This window comes from Diabrotica virgifera, chromosome 4 (genome assembly GCF_917563875.1).
Source record: "Diabrotica virgifera virgifera chromosome 4, PGI_DIABVI_V3a".
NCBI classification, from domain to species: domain Eukaryota; kingdom Metazoa; phylum Arthropoda; class Insecta; order Coleoptera; family Chrysomelidae; genus Diabrotica; species Diabrotica virgifera.
Genome location: NC_065446.1, coordinates 160,013,545 through 160,034,546, shown reverse-complemented (window position 1 = coordinate 160,034,546; position 21,002 = coordinate 160,013,545). Strand labels below are relative to the sequence as shown.

Genomic DNA, 21,002 nt, shown 5'->3' with positions numbered 1-21,002 from the left:
TATGTATTCAGTGATTGTAATAATTTATTTGTACAACAAAGACTAATACTCAATCGAGAAAAGAGGAAAAGTGTTAAAGTGATTTTTTAATAATATATTGTTATGGAACGGTTACAATTTTGAACATCTTTAACAACAAAATACTTGGATCACAGAATATATTATCCTGATGTATTCTCTGCTTGGATCTTCCACAAATAATACACAATAAATAACTTTTTATTAAGTTCACGTCTTAAATCAAGTATTTATCAAATACACTATATTATATCAATAATATTTAATCAATAACTCAACATATTCCCGACGCAATGTCAAATATTTAAAATTGTCACTGATTGTCAGTGTCTGACTGACAATATATGCTGACAATATTATATTCGGCTGAGTGCGTTGTAAGACAAAGATAGATTTGGAAAATATTACCACGGCATTGTGTTCATTTTTTTCAAATCCTGAAAAAACCAATAAATATTTTTGAAAAATTTAAACGCAGAATGAAAGACTAAATTATTACCGAGGGCCGAAAGTCCCTTAGAATAAATAAAAGGTTTATTTTGAATGATATATTTGAAATTAAAAATCACACTAAATTTTCTCTTAGTTTTTCACCCCTGTAACTTATTAAAATAAACATTATAGAAGTTCTCAGGGACTTTTGGCCCTCGCTAATAACGTAATCTTTCATTCTGCGTTTAAATTTTTCAAAAATACTTATTAGTTTTCTCAGGATTCGAAAAAAATGATTCCCCATTTGAATAGCATTACAGCGGAAAATACGTACCGATCCTCTTAAGGAACTATACAGTGAGGACGTTTGAGTTGGAATAAATTCATTTTCTCGAGAATGGGAGATTCTGGAGATAAATCCCGAAACAGGTCGATTTTTATTTTTAAATTATAATTTTTTGGCATATGTCATACTAATGACGTCATCCATCTGGATGTGATGGATTTACAACATTTAATTTAAGCGAAAAGCAATGTTTATTTTTCAAATTAACATTTTTTCTGTTTTCTGACAGCAGTAGAAAAATTGCTAGATTGGGAGCCGAGAAAATGCATTTTTTACCTATGCCGATTTTGAACTTTAAAGTTCAACTTTCATCAACTTAGTTTTTTTTTGTATTTTTGGAATTTTTATACCAAATAATCGCGCAATATCGATCATTTTTATTATTATAATATATGTTCTGAGTGTATTGAACATATGAAAATTTGTATGGAGAAAGAGGATCGAAAAATTAAGGTAATGGTTCAAAGATTACCATCCTATTGTTTATAACTTCGTCGCAAATACCGGTCAACTTTCGACCGGTTGTATCTCAGGAACTACTCCTCGCAATTCAACTTTTTAAAGAAGCGTCTTACTGAGTCCTTTCCAGTGCCGTATTCTGAATTTAATTTAATAGTTACCGATATATTCTATTCGTTTATAAGCACAACATTTTTTATAACTTTACAATATTGCCCAGGCCGCCTAAATAATCTGATTTCAAATCTGTAAAATGTACAGGATAGGTACAGTGCCTCTTTATATTGTAAAAAAATTGACAAGCTTCTAAATGGTCTACTTTTTGTTCTGAGACTTTTTGAAAAATTTCAACTTAACGGTTTAAGGGGATCGGTACATAGTTTCTACTCCAATGCTATTCAAATAGGATTCATTTTTTTCGAATCCTGAGAAAACTAATAAGTATTTTTGAAAAATTTAAACGCAGAATGAAAGATTACGTTATTAGCGAGGGCCGAAAATACCTGGGAACTTCTATAATGTTTATTTTAATAAGTTACAGGGGTGAAAACTAAGAGAAAATTAACTTTTTATTTATTTAATCTTTCATTCTGCGTTTAAATTTTTCAAAATATTTATTGTTTTTTTCAGGATTCGAAAAAAATGAACATAATGTCCGTGGAAATATTTTCCAAATCTATCTTCGTCATACAACACACTCAGTCGAATAGAATATTGTCCATATATTGTCAGACAGTGACAATTTTAGATATTTGACACGGCTTCGGGAATATTTTGAGTTAAAGTTAAAGTGAGAATATTTTGAGTTATATGAGATTAAATAATATCGATAGTGTATTTGATAAATAAATTATTTAAGACGTGAAATTAATAAAAAGTTATCTATTGTTTATTATTTATGGAAGATCCCAAGCAGAGAATACACCAGTATATATCTAAGTATTGTGTTAGGTTCAAATTTTATCTAAGCGTTCAATAGTAACAAAAAAATCACTTTATCACTTTTCCTCGTTTCTCGATTAAGTAGTATACCTATAAATTCTTTTAATCACTCAATACATACATAATTAAATTCAATAAAATACAATAAATTAAAAAATAGTGAAAAAAATATCATATTAATTAACTGAATTTATAATTTATGTAATTATACAAGTATGTAACGGTTATCCAAGAACATTCAAAAGTCATAATGGTGACAATGTTACTATCTAATAATCTTTATGTACATATCCATTCCAGTGAGAATTTTACTACACGTAATTTGTCATGTAAAGAAAGAAAAAGTAGGGACAGCCGTAAAATATTTGCGCCTGTGCTCTTAAGAGGAAAGGAACATTTTGATGCCTGTCAAAATTTTTAATGTATTTTAAATGTAATCATTTTTTTTCGAATCCTGAGAAAACTAATAAGTATTTTTGAAAAATTTAAACGCAGAATAAAAGATTGCTTTATTACCGAGGGCCGAAAGTCCCTTAGAATGAATAAAAAGTTTCTTTTGAATGAGATATTTGAAATTAAAAATCACACTAAATTTTATCTTAGTTTTTCACCCCTGTAACTTATTAAAATAAACATTATAGAAGTTTTCACGGACTTTCGGCCCTCGGTAATAACGTAATCTTTCATTATGCGTTTAAATTTTTCAAAAATACTTATTAGTTTTCTTAGGATTAAAAAAAATTAATCCCACTTAAATAGCATTGAAGTCGAAAGTTCGTACCGATCCCCGTAAGTATTTTATAAAAATTATATAAGCGAATTACGAAAGTCTTAAGTGCAACCGAAGTAGTTGAAAAACATTCAATAAGAACAGCCCTGTCCCCCCCCCCCATTTTTTGTATTGTTTGCTATTTTTCAACAAGGGTAATTTTAACCAGTCGCATATGATAGTAAATTTAATTACAATCTTTTTATTTTATTACAACTTTGCTCCAAAATGAATCATTTTAAAGTTATAAGCAAAGAAAGTAGAAAAAAATCGGTATTTTTAATAATTTTTAAATATTTTAATTTTTTTATTAATGTTCCGGGGATATTTGAGAGATAGCATAAGTCAATTATTATTATTGAAGTTATCACCTAACTTTTCCTGCAAAAATCCGAACGCCTCTTCTCACATCCGCCTCAAAACAGATCCGCCCTGGTTTGTAAAACACTAATTCGTTAAAAAAATGATAGTACGCTTACATTACGAATATTTCACTTACCAATGAATTGTGACGAAAGTTGGTATTGACACTTTCTAAGGTATTCTGATACATCTTTAGCTGTTTGTGTGACAGGATGGCTCCAAAAAGAACTTAATAAATTTGAAGAATTCTGTTTTTTACTGGCTAGTTTATTAACTTTTTCGATTTCCTTATGCTCTTTCAAATATTTTCTTAGAGCATCTTCGTCCCCGATAAATTCTACCGGAGAAATATCACGGAAAGAAGATTTATTTAGGGATGCCTGAAAAATAGGAGAAGACGTAGGTGAGAAATGACCAGAGCTTCGGTCTGGTGTTCCTTTAAAATAAATCCACGAAGGAGAGGACGTAGAGTAGTTTAAACCTAAAAATAAATATTTTATGAAATATAAAATTAAACAACATGAATTAAAATAGAGTTTTTCATTTGCCATTGTTACTTACTGTCAGGCTCAAATTGAGATATACTTGATTTCTTAAAGGTGATATTTATAGGTGTTGATGTGCTACTATCTTGAGGAGTTGGACTCTTACTTGGTGTTTTTACTACTCTGTAATTAGGATCTAAAATTCAAAATAAATCCGTATCGTACTTTCAATGCTATTTTGTTTGTCAGTCAGTTGTAAATACACTGGGGTGCAAAATTAACCGGACACCTTAAAAATGGGTCAATTTTGATGTCTCGAAATTCCTAAACCTCTTGTCCGATTTAAGTAATTTTTTAATATGTTATAGCCTTATTCTTTGACAATATCGCTGTTATAATATTGTTGCTAAACAGGTAAATTTTCATTGTATACCGGGTATACCAATGAAACTGTGTTTTTTCTAAAACTTCGCATCACCCTGTTGAATATTCTAGCATTTATAACATACTAAAATTGAAACCCATAATATAGCCTCATGTTTTCTCAACATTGTGTTTTTTCATTCATTCGCTTATGTTGGACCATAAAAAAAGTTAGGTACTTTAATAATTAGCCATGTTTTTCATCAATACAGGGTGTTTTTAAATAAGTATGGCAAACTTCAAGGGGTAACTCATGAAAAAATAATGACAGTTTGCTTGATAAACCTATGTCCGCAAATGCTTCGTCTCTGAGGTAGACGGTGTTGAATTTTTTTTACAAACTGACGATTTATTTATTGCTTTAAAACCGGTTGAGATATGCAAATGAAATTTGGTGGGTTGTAAGACTTAGTTATTGCACATTTTTTGACATACAACTAAGAATTTAATATTCACCATTGGCGCGCATACGGGTAATATGACAGCTCATATTACCCGTATACGCGCCAATGGTGAATATTAAATTCTTGTATGTCAAAAAATGAACAATATCTACGTCTTAAAATCCACCAACTTTCATTTGCATATCTCAACCGATTTTAGAGCAATAAATAAATCGTCAGTTTGTAAAAAAAATTCAACACCGTCTACCTCAGAAACGAAGCATTTGCGGACATACCGTTTGCATATTTACAAATGCTCCTATACTACGGCACCAGAGTGCTGAAATCGGTTAGCCTTTGAAATACACTATTACGCTACAAACCCTCATTGATTTAGGCACCTATTAAATTATAAGACATCTATTAAATTATGGTGCCTAAGTTTTTATTGCAATTAATATTATTGTAAGTATTGTATATTTCAATTTATTGTATTCAAATAGAAATGTCGAAACTGCAATACACCTAGCATACTTAAGAATGTGTTTTTGACCCTAACCCGAGAAGCAAATTAAACAAAAATTAAAAAAAACGCCAATGAATAAAAAGCAAATAAATATTTTTTATTTTTATTTATTTATAAGTAAATACATATATAATTACTCGTATACAGTGCGTTCATAAAATAACGCATAAATTCATTATTAACTAAATAAACAACAATATTAGAAATTACCGTAACAGGTCGATTTTTGATTTTAATTTATGATTTTTTGGCATATATATCATACTAGTGACGTCATCCGTCTGGACGTGATGACGTAATCGATTATTTTTTAATAAGAATAGGGATCGTGTGATAGCTCATTTGAAAGGCAATTCAATTCTCTGTTCAGTAATATAAACATTAACATAATTATTTATACAGGGTGTCCAAAAACATTTATTTAATTAAATTGATTGACACAAAAAGAAGACTTTGAGTAGTTTATTTAAATCAAAATACATTTTACTGCTGTCATAAAACAGAAATAAAATGTTTATTTCTAGTATAAACATTACTTTTTGCTTAAATTCAATGTTTAAGCTGTCACCCACCTGCCTCTTGACAGTTTGAACATTTAATTTAAGCGAAAGGCAATGTTTATTTGCCAAATAAAAATTTTATTTCTGTTTTATGACAGCAGTAAAATGTATTTTGAATTAAATAAATTACGCACATTCGTCTTTTTGTGTCAATTAATTTAATATAAAAAAATTTGGACATCCTGTATACATAATTATGTTAATATTTATATTATTGAATAGAGAATTGAATTGCCTTTCAAATGAGCTAGCACACGACCCCTATTCTCCTTTAAAAATCATCGATTACGTCATCACGTCCAGACGGATAACGTCACTAGTATGATATATATGCCAAATATCATAAATTAAAATCAAAAGTCGACCTGTTTCGGTAACTTCTATTAATGTTGTTTATTTAGCTAATAATGAATTTATGCGATATTTTATGGACGCACTGTATACGATCTGTACCCATAAACAAATAAAAATAAAAAATATTTATTTCTTTTTTATGCAATAGCGTTTTTTTATAATGTTTGTTTTATTTGTTTCTCGGGTTAGGGTCAAAAAACACATTCTTAAATATGCTAGGTTTATTGCAGTTTAGACGTTTCTATTAAAAATGTCGACATTTCTATAAAAAAATAAAAGTAAAGCAACAAAATGTACCTATGTATCTATAAAAAAAAATGTGGTTGTTATGTTATAAAATAAGAAATTCATGACTATGAATCTGCAATCAATCACAAACAAGGCTGGCTAATTGGCTCTGCCAAAGACATTTTTCAGAAAAGAAAAGACATTTCTATTTTCTATTCCTGTTTTTCAAGCAATAAATTGAAATATAAATATATAATACTTACAATAATATTAATTGCAATAAAAACTTAAGCACCATAATTTAATAGATGTCTTATAATTTAATAGGTGCCGAAATCAATGAGGGTTTGTAGCATAATAGTGTATTTCAAATGCTAACCGATTTCAGCACTCTGGTGCCGTAGTATTGGGACCGTGCAAGTTCGGAAAAGCGACACCTATTTCTACGCCCTGCAACTTTATTCGCACTTTTAATTATATTGGCCAATTATATTAGTCCTGGTTACTGGATAATTGTCAAGGCCATAGTCCAAAAAATAATAAGAAGAAAAAATAAGATTCAGGTTATGTTATTGAAACGTAAACAATTGTATGTAGTAAATAAAATTAGTTATTAAAATGCAGTAATGCAAGCAAAATACAATTAATTAAATTTACCTTTATATAATAATTGCATATCATATCAATATTGTGGACTTTGGAGCAACATATAATTTTTCTTCTTCAATGACAGTAGATATGAAATCTACGTCAATTTGACAATTTCAATTGACAATATGGATTATTTAAGAAAGTTGCAATATTTCTCCGCTATTCGCGCACGATCGTTTCTCAATTCCCTTCCAAGTACTTGCACACCGCGAATAGGAGCATCTGTAAATATGCATACCGTTTATAAAGCAAACTGTCATTATTTTTTCAAGCAGAATTATCCCTTAAAATTTGCCATACTTATTTAAAAATACCCTGTATTGATGAAAAACATGTCTAGTTGTTAAAGTACCTAACTTTTTTATGGTCTAATGTAAGCGAATGAATCAAAGAACAAACTGTTGAGAAAACACGAGGCTATAGTTGGATTTTAATTTCAGCATTTTATAAATGCTAAAATATTCCACAAGGCGATGCGATATTTGAGAAAAAACCCAGTTTGATTGGTACACCCGGTATACAATGAAAATTTAACTGTTTAGCAACAATACTATTACAGCGATATTGTTAAAGAATAACGCTATAATAAATTTAAAAAATCACTTAAATCGGACAACAGGTTTAGGAAATCCGGGACATCAAAAATGACCCATTTTTAAGGTGTCCGGTTGATTTTGCACCCCAGTGTAAAAGCGATTTGAAAAGATTAATATATTGCACAAGTGAGAAAAAATAGATATTTCTCACGAGCGCAGAAGTTTTTTCAGCGAGGGAGAAATAGAAATATGTCATTTTCTCACGTGTTGTACACTGTACTTTTTCTATGGATGCGTTTTTGTCAAGAGTTCAAACTTCAAAATTAAATAATTTAGGTGCTTTTAGATATATTATATGCCTAAATTGAAATAAAATACATATATACATATGTAGGTATTTAATATTCTTAATATATATACATTATTTATTTAAAATTATAATTGAGGCCATGAGAGCCAGAGTGGCCTAACTGATTTTAACATTACTTTACATAATCAAAGAAAATGAGCAGAAGCTATAAATGCCCGATTGTTTTAGTAATTGTATGTTGACCAATAATGATTCTTGGTCAACATAAACCTACTAAAACAATCGGACATTGTTAGCTTCTGATCATTTTCTTTGATTATGTAAGGTAATGTTAAAATCAGTTAGGCCACTCTGGCTCTCATGGCCTCAATTAGAGAGTTATATTTGAACAGTTTTGAAAGGTAATTCCTGGTAAGTTTTGCTTCAACACATTTTGTTTAATAATAACAATTGTGTTTGTATTGTGCATATTACCATGGAAACGGCGATCACATAACTATCGAATGTGAAAAGTGGTACTTTTCAGGAGAGCAAAATAACTCTTTTTTAGAGACTCCTAAATCAGCGTATTGACAATTGGGAAAATTTTTATATTTTTTGTATGTAATGTTTATTTCTTGTTAGATTGATAACAAATTTGCACTGCTTATCATTTTTTTCTTTCCAAAAAATGACATTCGTTACTTTGCTTTTTGTATTAATCAAAGATTTGTTTCGGTCCGATGTTTCAAAGTAGCGAATGTATAATAGCGAATAACTGTAATTAAATAATGAAAATTCGTTAAAATGAAATCATAAACTGCCTCACAAGAATTTCTTGGAAGCGATACTGAAACAAAATTCGCACAAATTGTAAACACGTGCATTTTGTTCTTCTCAGCAGTTTAGCATTTTCGACAGTTTACAGATTATAATTATTAAATAACTGTTATAAATTACAACACAAACTAACGAATGTGACACATTCAAGATTTAGCGTTGTACAAATATAATACCTTTGGTTATATTTATACAAAACAAAAGTATCAAATATACAATTTTCGTCAGTTTGCAGTCAACCAAATGGAAAAATGTTCATATTCGATAGTTTAAACAGCATATTTCCAGCGCTCCTAATCAAGCTACAATAACGAGAATTTGTCACAAGATGTATCACGTATCATGCGACGACAATGTATCATATACGAAAAACCTGATTTTTCACATTCGATAGTTAGAAATGGTAGGGACGAGTATGGAAACCCGTGAGAATAAATATTTTTCACTGTAATGGCCGGCTTTTCTCACTACAAGAAATTGTTCGTTTTGAATATATGTAAGTAGTGAGAGAAGTTGCACACTGTATAGCATCCATAGAAAAAATAACTTTATTGAAAAATTATATTAAGAGACGACATCAGCGCGCGGAAAACGCGTTCCAAGATTGCAGCTTTAATTTTGAATATTTTGTCGAGATATTTGGCACACATATTCGTAATATAGTAAAGAATGGCGTTACAGACCCCAATTTAGAAATATGTTAGTATGTATGTGGAAATTACTCTATAATTAACTGATATATTAAAAAAACGAGTCTGTACCGCTATTAAGAACAAAAAATACTTAAGAACAAAAAACTTTCTTCAAATAAACTTTTTATCCCATGCCAAGATTTTGTGTCACATTGGAATTACTAAAAATCGATTACCTATAACAAGAAATCAAACTTGCCTGACTTAATAATAATTATTGTTATTACAATATTGTGCCTTCCTTTTTGATAGTATAGTGTCACTGTCACTGTCGTACTGCCGACGCACTGTTGAAAGATCGCAGAACTTTCGAAAAAGAAAATATTGATGACGCGCTGATGTAGCCTCTTAACACTAGAAGCACCAGAGCGGTCATTTTGACTGCTTTCTATTTTTGACACTCTGTTTTACTCATTCATAGTTATTTTAGAAACTTGATAATTTATGACTTTTCCTAGATCTATTTGAAGATTATAATTTCTCTTTTACAGCTACTTAGCGGAATTACTTTTTAAGATATGCTAATGTCTACCTAGAAGCACCAAAGCAGTCATTTTGACTGATTTCTCTTTTTGACCCTCTATATCACTCATTCATATTTATTTTACAAAATTTATAATTTGGGACTTTAATATTTATTTGAGGATTATAATTTCTCTTTTACAGGTACTTTTACAGTATAATTACATTTTGAATATAGTTGATGTCTACCTAGAAAAATGGGGTAGTAATGACAAGGTATTCTACTTTTTGTTCTACTTTTCTGGGAAGTTTTTACTTATTTTATGTATAAAATGCATCGAAAACATGTGTTATTAGGTAATTTGAGTATACTCTTTGCAAGTGCGTGCTCAATAGGTATTTTGATTTTTCATTGTGATCTTTCTCTTTTCTGCTGTTATCATGTCTCGTCGATATTCGACTGAGCAATAACTATTGGAGTGGTTACAGAATTTGTCAGATAATGAATCTGAAGTAGAGTTATGTAATGAACATGTATCCAATAATGAAGATGACGAGTATGTGCCTGATAAAGTTGATCAAGGACATTCATCGGGTAGCGATTCTGAAGATGAAGTTGAGATTGAGGAGATGCTCAGTACTTCTGCTTCAACTTCAAATGCAGACTCCAATACCTCTTCAAGAATTATTACCAACCGGGTAAAAGGAATTCGCGGAAGCAGTTTAGAGAATTCCTCCATCGTCACCATAGGATGGGAGTTACTTTACAATAGCGCTAGTACACCAGGTTAACAACTATATTATATTAGTAGCTTCACTAGCTTCTATTTATATATTCACTTAGGTATATAATATTTTTGAGCATATTCTTCTTTCGACCATCATGGCAATTTTTACCTTATGCGCAGGATGTTCTTCTTCCTGGGCCCCGTTTTCCAAATATTTTTCCTTGCCGGATGGCTTCTAGAAGGGTATATCTGGATTCATTTCGCATAGTGTGTCCGAAGTATTGTAACTTTCGAGATTTGATGGTGGTCAGTACCTCTCGGTTCTTCTTTATTCTTCTGAGGACCTCCTCATTTGTGACTCGGCCAGTCCACGTGATTATAAGTATTCTCCGATATTGCCACATTTGGAATGCTTCCAATTTTCTGCACATATCTTTGTTCAAGGTCCACGATTCAACACCACAAAAAACAACAGAGAAGACGTAGCAGGTGAAAGTGAAAAACATGTGAAATTTGTCATATACATATTTATGTAAATAAAATTTGTGTGAGTCTTGTACAAGCAAAATTTAAAAATTTTGCTACTGCATAAATTGTGCTTAAATAATTAAATAATTTATTTAAATTAATTAAATATGTCTTTTATTATTAGTTATTAACTCAATATATGTTTTTATCAAGTAAAAAAGAATTCAAAAACGGCTGGCAATAGAAAATTCTAATACCCGTCATTTTGACCGCTGCGGTGCTTCTAGGTATGCAAAAATGCTGGTGCTTCTAGTGTTAAAACACTTCTAAACATATCAAAGCTAAATATAGAGGCAAAACTTATATTTCTTCCACATTCAAGGAATCAATATACGCTTTTAACAAAAGACATGGAACTCCATATTAAATGAAGCCAAATTTTTATGGTAAATGTGGCAGAAAAATATATGTATATATAATATAGAATAAAAAAGAAAATATGGCGATAAGAACCCTATTGCATCAAAAAATAAAGAATATTAAAAAACAATCGATATGGATTTTGAAACTTTAGACGAGAAAGTAACAAATAAAAAGGAAGTTGAGGAAAATAAAAAAGCTTAAAAATATGAAAATAACTTTGTTATCTTTGTCCAAGATATGATTTGGGTCGCGCTTTTATGGAAAACCATCAGGCAACGCCAGACCCGAAGAAAGATTCAGAATAGATAGGCAGAATGTTTAAGCACACTTAAACAACAAAGTTGGCAACATATGGGAAACAAATTTATTAATAATTTTACGAAAGAAAGTAATTTTCCATAAAGAGTTCTTCTTCTTATACTTATTGTAGATATGTCGATCTGTTAATTCCGACATTGAAGTATTTCTTGAGAAGTAGATTGTCAGCTATCTCTCCATCTTTTTGGTGGTCTCCCCGTGGACGCTTGCCAGCCGGTTTTCCTTCTAGCGCAATTCTTGGTAGTCTGTGCCCCTCCATTCTTTGTACATGACAGAACCATTCTCTTCGTCTTTGCATACCGATCATACTACATCTTGCACGCCACACTGTTCCCTGATGATGTTGTTTCGTATTCTATCCCTTCTTGTCTTCCCTGCAATTGCTCTTAGTGTCTTTATTTCGGCTGTTCGTAGCATGCTTTTGGTTTTATTGGTGTCTTCTCTTGATTCAATACTTGCATCAGACCTGTTATGACCACGTATTATAATACTTCTTTGACTAGTCAGATAAATCTATGTAATGTGTATACATTGTATAAATTTTTAGATGAATAAATTCTATCTATCTATAATTCTATCTATCTTAATTCCAGAAAACTTTTCGTAATAACAATTTTCGATATTGTAAAATAAAGTGTATTTGGCAAAATTAGTTAGTTACTCTTGAGCAAAATTCATGTTTTTGACATACCTTATATAAGATTGAGAAAAAATTTGACATCTTAGCCTTAGGTTTTACATCATGCAGAACTCTTTATTGTGGAACATTGCACAGAACATTGTGGAAATCATAAAACAGATACAATAACAACAATACAAAAATTAAAACAAACGAGACCACTACGGCCAACATACCAAATGCAGTGGGAATCGGACAGGGAGACAGCCTCAGCTCATTTCTATTCAATACGCTGATAGATGAAATAATAGAAGATGTGGAATCACTACAACTAGGATACAGACTCGGTCACAGTAGAATCAATGTAGTGTGCTAAGCGGATGATGCAGCCCTGATTGCAGAGGATAACCTACAAAGACAACTTTATCGATTCTACCAAGCATGTCGACGACTGAACATGAACATATCCACGGAGAAAACAAAATGCATGACCATTGCGGAAGATCCAATTAGATGCAAGCTCTTGGTAGAGGGCCATAGAACAGCTAAACTAGTCCAAATATCTAGGTGTAGATTTATTAAGTTATCATGTCCGGATGTTTGAGAGATGTGGTCTGGAATAACCCATATATTATGAGAATGGACAGCAAAGTTAGAATTTATAAAACTTGCATCAGACCTGTTATGACCACTATATATAACCATTGAAGTGGTTATACAAATGTAAACACATTAAAAATTTAGTACATTAAAATTTACATTAAGAAAAATACACTACAAGAAACACATTAAAAATTTAAAAATTCCTCAATACTGTAAAAGGCATGGCTAACTAGAAACGCTTTTAGATTCCGTTCAAACGATTTCATAGTGTCAAGATGCATCTTATGTGTCACCGACATGTCACTGAACTTATTAAAACTTTTAATCCCAATGTAGGTAGGAGCATGCTGTGCAACTCCCAGGCGGGAAAAAGGCTGGTGTATGTTATATTTTAGGCGTGTATTATATGGATGTAGATCCACGTTCCTAAGGAATGTTTGCTCATGTTCTTTTATACACATTATTAGTTGTAAAATATATAGGCTTGGAAGAGTCAAGATGTTAGCTTTTATAAATAGTGGCTTACATGATGTAGTTGGTGATACTTTAAACATAGTTCGTAGTATTTTTTTTTTTGAGATATAAAAGCTGTATTCATATATGGAGATGGGCCCCAAAATATTAAGCAGTACTGAAGGACTGACTGCACCAAGCCATAGTACATTAGTTTTAATATATGGAAGGATACAGTATCCCTTATGTTTCTAATTACATAACAACGACTACTTAGTGCTGAGGTTACTTTATCTATTTGATCTTCCCAACTTAGCTTTGGATCTAGCATCAGTCCTAAAAATTTTATTACTTCAGCATTTTGAATGGACTTGTGATCAATATATAGATAAGGATCATAGTCAGGGGCCATATTCTTTGGTAAAAATCTCATGAAACTGGTTTTTGTTATATTTAATTTAAGGCCATTGTCTTTGCAATACTTACTAAATTCCTGAGATGCTGTATTACCCTTGCTAACAAGCTGATCAAATTGATGATGTAATATAATGAAGCTTGTATCATCTGCATATTCAATAATTTGATTAGGAGTGGTGCAAACTTGGTTGATATCGTTGATAAAAACAATAAAGAAGAGAGGACCAAGAACCGAGCCTTGTGGTACCCCTACAGAAGACTTCATTGGGTCTGATAGTGTACCATCCAATATTATTGTTTGCAAACGATTTGACAAATATGATCTTACCCAGTCATGTGGTATACCTCGAACTCCCATGCCTTCCACCTTCATCAGAAGCAGCCTGTGATCCACCATGTCGAAAGCACAACTGAGATCATAAAAAAGACCCAATGTGTTCTGTTTTTCATTTAGAGCTTCATAGATACAGTTAAGACAGTCATCAAGAGCACTTACAATAGATTTTCCTTTCCTGAATCCATTTTGGACATCTGGTAGTAAATGAAATGCTTCTAGATAGCTTGTTAGTCTTTCACAGAACGCCAGTTCAAACAACTTTGCAATCTGACTGGGTATACAAATCAAACGGTAATTCTTAATATTACTTGCAGAACCTTTATTTTTAAAAATTGGGAATCCCTTGGATTCCTTTATATTGGGAAATTGGAATGTCATAAAAGATTCGTTGATTAAATGTGACAAGGGTTCACATATGTGACTGGCAACATATCTTATAACCTTACCATTGATTTCATCTAAACCTTCAGCATGTTTAGATGTGGTCTTACTTATAAGTGACATAACTTCTTCAGGTGTAGTTGGAGAAAGAAAGAAAGTATTGGAAAATTGATCAATTTCCATGAGATAATTAGGAGTTGAGTTATTATTATTTTTGTTGATGAAATAGTTATTTATCATGTTGGCTTTATCTTTAGTATTTATATTTTCATTGTCATGTATTTTAATTATATTTGCTAATGTAGGTTTATTTCTATTTTGATTATTATTGATGATTTTCCAACTTTCTTTTATTATGTTGTTGCTATTTTGAATACGTGCATTATTTCTTTGTTTTAAAAACTGTTGTCTGATTTGTTGATATTGCTTTTTAAAAGTATTATATCGTTCTGTATAAAACGGACTATTTAACCTTTTGCGTAATATGTTCATTTCGCACAGCATATTATGCATTTCTTTGATGTGCTTAGGAAACTTATTTTTGCTATACAATTTGGCTGGTTTTTGTATTTTAGGAAAAATTGTGTTGTAATGATATAAAAACGTTCCATAAAAACTATGTTTCAATAAAGGGTGATTGATTAGTGGAGTAAAGCTCAATAGATCCGCTATAGTAATAGATAGCAATAAAAGTAAATAACAAAAATTTTAGCCACCTTTGAGCTTCACATTACAAAATTACTTAGAATGTTACAGGGTGTTCGATAGCACAGTGGCAGACCAAACTTATGTTTTATTTTAAATAGAAACCCTATATTTTATTTTAAATTCGAAATCCTGTTAACTTCTCCATCACAAAAATATAAAGGTTTGTTATGTTATACAGGGTATTTACAAAGTTATTACCAATTTTATATAAAAATCATTCAACTCCCTGTAAAAGTTCAACTCCCTGTATAAATAAAAATAAGCAAAACAGTAATGGTTTATTAATGCCATATTTTTTACGTATTGTCAAAATTTTCAATAATGATTGATATTGCTAATTTTCTTTATATCAAATACAGGGTGAGTCAAAACGCAAGTACATTATTTTCTCAGTAATTTTAAATCGAACACCCTGTATTTTATATCACTATTGAAAAGTACCATTACCGTACTTTAATTTTTAGATAACATTCCCTATGTCTAAATTTATTAGTTTTCGAGATATTTTCATTTTTCAATGGACCAGTAGCGTGGCCACCCAAATCACCAGAATTTAATAAACTGGACTGATTTTTTTGGGGTTACGCTAATAATAAGTTTATAAAATACTTCTAACAACAAGGGATGAGATGAAAAATATAATACAAAGTGTATTTCTATGTGTTAATTTACAAATGCTTCGTAGAGTAAGTAGCTCATTCAATGATCGTTTTTTAGGCGTGCATAAATGTGTTAGGAGGTAATTTTGAACACCTTATGTAATTAAATATTAAAAATATTTTATTAAAAGTAGCTTCTAATTTTTTCAAACATGTTTTTTTGCAAAATGTATTACTGATAAATTATTTTTCGTTCTTTATTTGTTACATTTAGATACAAAAGTAGTGTTTAATTGTCTTCACAAAATGTTGCATGTTGTGGTTGTGCTTTTTTTTTTGTAAAATGTATTACTAATAAATTATTTAAATTTTTTTATTTGCTACATTGTTACATTGATTACCGGATTGATAATCAGTAACGTCAATTATCAATTCAGTCATGGCTTACTTAAAATTTAGATAAATTTACACACCTAAAATACTTTGCTCTGAAAAATGAAAATATCTCTAAAACTAATAAATTTGGACATAGGGAATGTTATATAAAAATTAAAGTACGGTAATGATACTTTTCAATAATGATGTAAAAGACATGGTGTTCTATTTAACATTACTGAGAAAATAATGTACTTGCGTTTTGATTCACCCTGTATTTGATATAAAAAATAGCAATGTCAATAATTCTTGAAAATTTTGACAATAAATAAAAAAATATGGCATTAATAAACCATTGCTATTGTGCTTATTTTTATTTATACAGGGAGTTGAACTTATTTTCATACAAAATTGGTTATAACTTTGTAAATACCCTGTATAACATAACAAACCTTTATATTTTTGTGATGGAGAAGTTAACAGGATTTCGAATATAAAATAAAATATAGGGTGGTATATAGTTTGGTCTGCCACTGTGTTATCGAACAACCTGTAACATTCTAACTAATTTTGTAATGCGAAGCTCAAAGTTGGCTACAATTTTTGTTATTAACTTTTATTGCTATCTATTACTATAGCGGATCTATTAAGCTTTACCCCACTAATCAATCACCCTGTATGCAATTACATCCTTCTAATAAAAAAAAATAGGGCACTCGTGGGAGTGACGACAGAAGTGAAAACTTCTTAAGAAGAAAGCCTATTTGGGTACACAGTCTATCCCTCCTCCAACCATTATAACTTCGGTCGAACTTACATTATATAAATTACTAATATCTCGCCGTAGCAATGACGGTAAGGAATCTAAAAAGTGCACAACGTTCCTAAAGAAGTTTTCACTTCAAAAATTGTATTTTTTTCTCAAATTACCGATACCGACCATATGTATTTGATATTACAAATCACTCATTATTAGACAAAAAATATTCGATGCTAGACGCACGCTTAAATGCAAATATTTCTGATGTTCCTTATAATCTGAATTATTAAGGTTCTACCTGCAATGAACATTAAAGCCAAATTTTGTAGGGCGGGCCTGTACGACACGGGCCGGGGAACAATAGACGGCGCACGTCCCCGTTATCGCCCCGTCCCGTTGTACTATAAACTAGCCAATGTCTTTCATATCACACGATTCTTCAACGTGCCCCGAAAAACAGCCGTGCCGTCCTAAGATAAATTAGCCTTAACAGTCCTATAATTACCTGAGTCTTTAACACCTAGGAGCTTCTTCTGTTCTTCATTGATTATGAGAGGTTCACGGAAAGGCAGGGAAGTTCTTAACATTTTTATAAAATAATAAAATAAATTTAAACTCAAAACTGTTGCCAACAAGCATTCGGCAAAATAGATGTAATTTGAATACGTATAACATGCTGTGTGCCTAAAAAATAAAATAAAAAATGTATACACAGTATTCTCAGTAAAGAGTTTTATAAGGAAATATTACACTAAAGATAAATAAAATATACGGTAACCGGTGAATTGCTCGAATGCAATTGCTCGAAATCAATTGCTCGAATTCAATTGCTCGGAAACGAATTGCTCGACATGAAAATTGCTCGAAATACAAATTGCTCGAATAAAAAAGAAAATTATATGTCTAAAATATTTATTCACAATAATACAAAATATAGACATAAGAGAGATTCTTGAAATAGGACAATCATGTGATATTCAATTATGTGATATTCCGCGTATATAATCGTATATTAATTTATGCTGAAAAATTATTTATTACAAATTAGTCCAGAAAGACACTGTGCATCCGCTAGGAAAAATATTCTAATTCGGATTTTTTGCACAATCTTACTCAAAAAGGACTCCTTTTAACAAATTTGCATGTTGCCAGGACCAAAAAGTGGTCAAAAATTTTTTAAACGTTTTTTGTTTTTTCCTAAAATTATTTTTTTTTGCATGGAAAAAAGTTTTTTTTAGGTTTTTTGGATCATTCCAAACAGAAAAGGTCTTTAGTGACTTTTCTCTAAAAATGATAGTTTTTGACATATCGTGGGCATACTGCAAAATCTGACCAAGTCAAATATCGTGCTTTCGAGATAATTGATGTTGAATATTCTGTAATTTTATTTGAATTTTTTTTTAAATCATTTTAAAAGGATATGTATTTTTTCATTCCAGGTATTAAATGGTTGAAGTTAGTGATTCTAAGTAGCTCTAAAAATCGCATTAACCTTTTTGTTTTTCGAAAAAAAAATTGACTTGGTCACTAATTTTGATGTAGAAATTTGCTCAAATTTAAATCATGGTCACAAAATGATGATTATTTATCAATAATAAATCACAAAGAAAATACTTCTAATTTTATTTATTTACATTGTAAGGCTGAAGTTTCAAATAAAAACATTTACTTTATTTTTTAAATTGGAAAATGATGACAAAAATGTAAACGTTTCTCTACTAGAATTAATCTGAATCCGAATAGGAGAAGTAGAGCTAATCTGAATCCGAATCGGACAATACTGATGGCTCTGGAGCAACATCTTCCCACTCTGATGGTATTGCCTGATACCCAAGCATGGAATTCAGAGGAAGTTGTTCCTGTCTACACAATTTTAGAAGATCCTGCTTTTTAAGTTTAGAAATAGGAATTTCTTTGGAGTAAAATAGTAGTTGAATTTCTTTTATAAGATTCATAACTCGTGTAGTACGCCCAATTACATTGAACATAAGAAAGTCTGGATCACTATAGTTGTACTTAAAAAATATATTGCGGTTTGTCTTCTTCACATCACATACATATAATTTTTAGCCAATTAACACGATTTCAGTTTTCGTCAATGGTTCTATTTTTAAGACTTCCTACCTACATTAGCAGCTAGAGTATTTATATCAAGAAAAGCATGATACCTTAATTCCTGTACGTTCTATGCATCACTTTTTTTGTTTCGGCCAGTCTAAAAATGTGTAACTAATCATGCATAGTGTATACTGGAACATTATTTTTAGCATTTTCTATGGCACTGTGCACATAATCTACTTCCATGTAAGAATGCCCAGATTCTAAAAAATTATGCTGCACAATATTTAAATTGCTGTTTTATACGATAAAATGAAAGATAAACTTAATATCTATTTTTCCAACACGTGATCGTTCAACAAATAAACATACAACGTATAGATAAAACTAAATATAGAAAAGTGACCAAGTCATAATATCCAATTGTCGCAGTTCAATGTTGACATGAATAAAATATGAATCACATTTCATACAAAAGTGACCAAGTCAACATGTTCATTTCTTCCAGTCTGTTGATACGCATACCTCGACATAGACATTTGTATGTTATGTGTGTTGCGGCATCAAACCTTATAATTTTGCCTTGGGAATTTTTTCAGGTATTCGGTTAGTTCTTTGGAGTGACTTGGTCACGTAAAGTAAAAATCGATAAAAATTGACTTCGTCAGTTTTTGCAGTATACCCACGATATAAGCGATTAAAAATTGAAAAATTGCGAAATCGGCCATTTTTAACCCTCAAAAACTATGTGAAAAACTGAAAATTTGAATGTTGTCAAGATAGGTAGATATTCTTTAAACATCGATTGATGAAATCCCGAAGAGCTTTTTGCAACACAATATTCAAAACTCCTTTGTTTTTTAATTGCTAATCAAGCGTGCGCGACACTATTTTCCACCGACAGTAGGTATGGTGCAAATGAAAGGAATAAATTCGTTATTTCGTAAACCGGCGACTAAGGGAAAATCCCGAAACAGGTCGATTTTTATTTTTAAGTTATGATATTGTGGCATATATTGTATACTAGTGACGTCATCCGTCTGGGCGTGATGACGTAATCGATGATTTTTTTAAATGAGAATAGGGGTCGTGTGGTAGCTCATTTGAAAAGTTCTTCAATTCTCTATTCAGTAATGTAAACATTAACATAATTATTTATACAGGGTGTCCTTCTACTTCTTTTTTTGTCAAATAATTTAATTAAATAAAAATTTTTGGACACCCTGTATAAAAAATTATGTAAATGTTTATATTACTGAATAGAGAATTGAAGAACCTTTCAAATGAGCTACGTCATCACGTCCAGATGGATGACGTCACGAGTATACCATATATGCCACAATATCATAACTTAAAAATAAAAATCGACCTGTTTTGTGATTTTTCCTTAAAGTCGCCGGTTTACGAAATAACGAATTTATTCCTTTCATTTGCACCATACTGTCGGTGGAAAATAGTGTCGCGCATGCTTGATTAGCAATTAAAAAACAAAGGAGTTTTGAATATTGTATTGCAAAAAACTCTTCGGGATTTCATCAACCGATGCTTAAAGAATATCTACCTACCTTGGAAACATTCAAATTTTTAGTTTTTCACATAGTTTTTGAGGGTTAAAAATGGCCGATTTCGCAATTTTTCAATTTTTAATCGCTTATATGTCAAAAACTATCATTTTTAGAGAAAAGTCACTAAAGACCTTTTCTGTTTAGAATGATCCAAAAATTTTTAAACGTCTATTACGCCAGATCATCCATTTCATAAGTCCATATTTGGAATAGTTTCATATTTTTTTGCTAATTTATTACCACAAAAACAAATTTTTTGCTCCACCCCTAACCGAGAAACAATGGTTGATGTAGCGTAATATTACGTCACATCAACGATAGCCATATCTCGCGAACCTAAAGAGCTAGAAAATCGTACTACGCGGCATATTTTTTGCTAATTTATTGCTGTCGATCTGCATATGCAACATACCCCAACACCACCCCTGCTTC

General features: G+C 30.9%; 1 protein-coding gene across 4 annotated transcripts in view; it reads right to left on the bottom strand.

The window, feature by feature from the left end:
- LOC114339121 (transmembrane protein 209) overlaps positions 1 to 21,002 on the bottom strand; it is a 120,543-nt gene that overhangs the window by 23,633 nt on the left and 75,908 nt on the right. For all 4 annotated transcript variants that reach the window (XM_050648454.1, XM_050648455.1, XM_050648457.1 and 1 more), the window contains exons 4-6: positions 17,453 to 17,631; positions 3,891 to 4,010; positions 3,466 to 3,810 (exon numbers count right to left, since the gene is read on the bottom strand). In XM_050648454.1, coding sequence (XP_050504411.1) covers positions 3,466 to 3,810; positions 3,891 to 4,010; positions 17,453 to 17,631 — 644 coding nt within the window. The remainder of the gene's footprint in view (positions 1 to 3,465; positions 3,811 to 3,890; positions 4,011 to 17,452; positions 17,632 to 21,002) is intronic.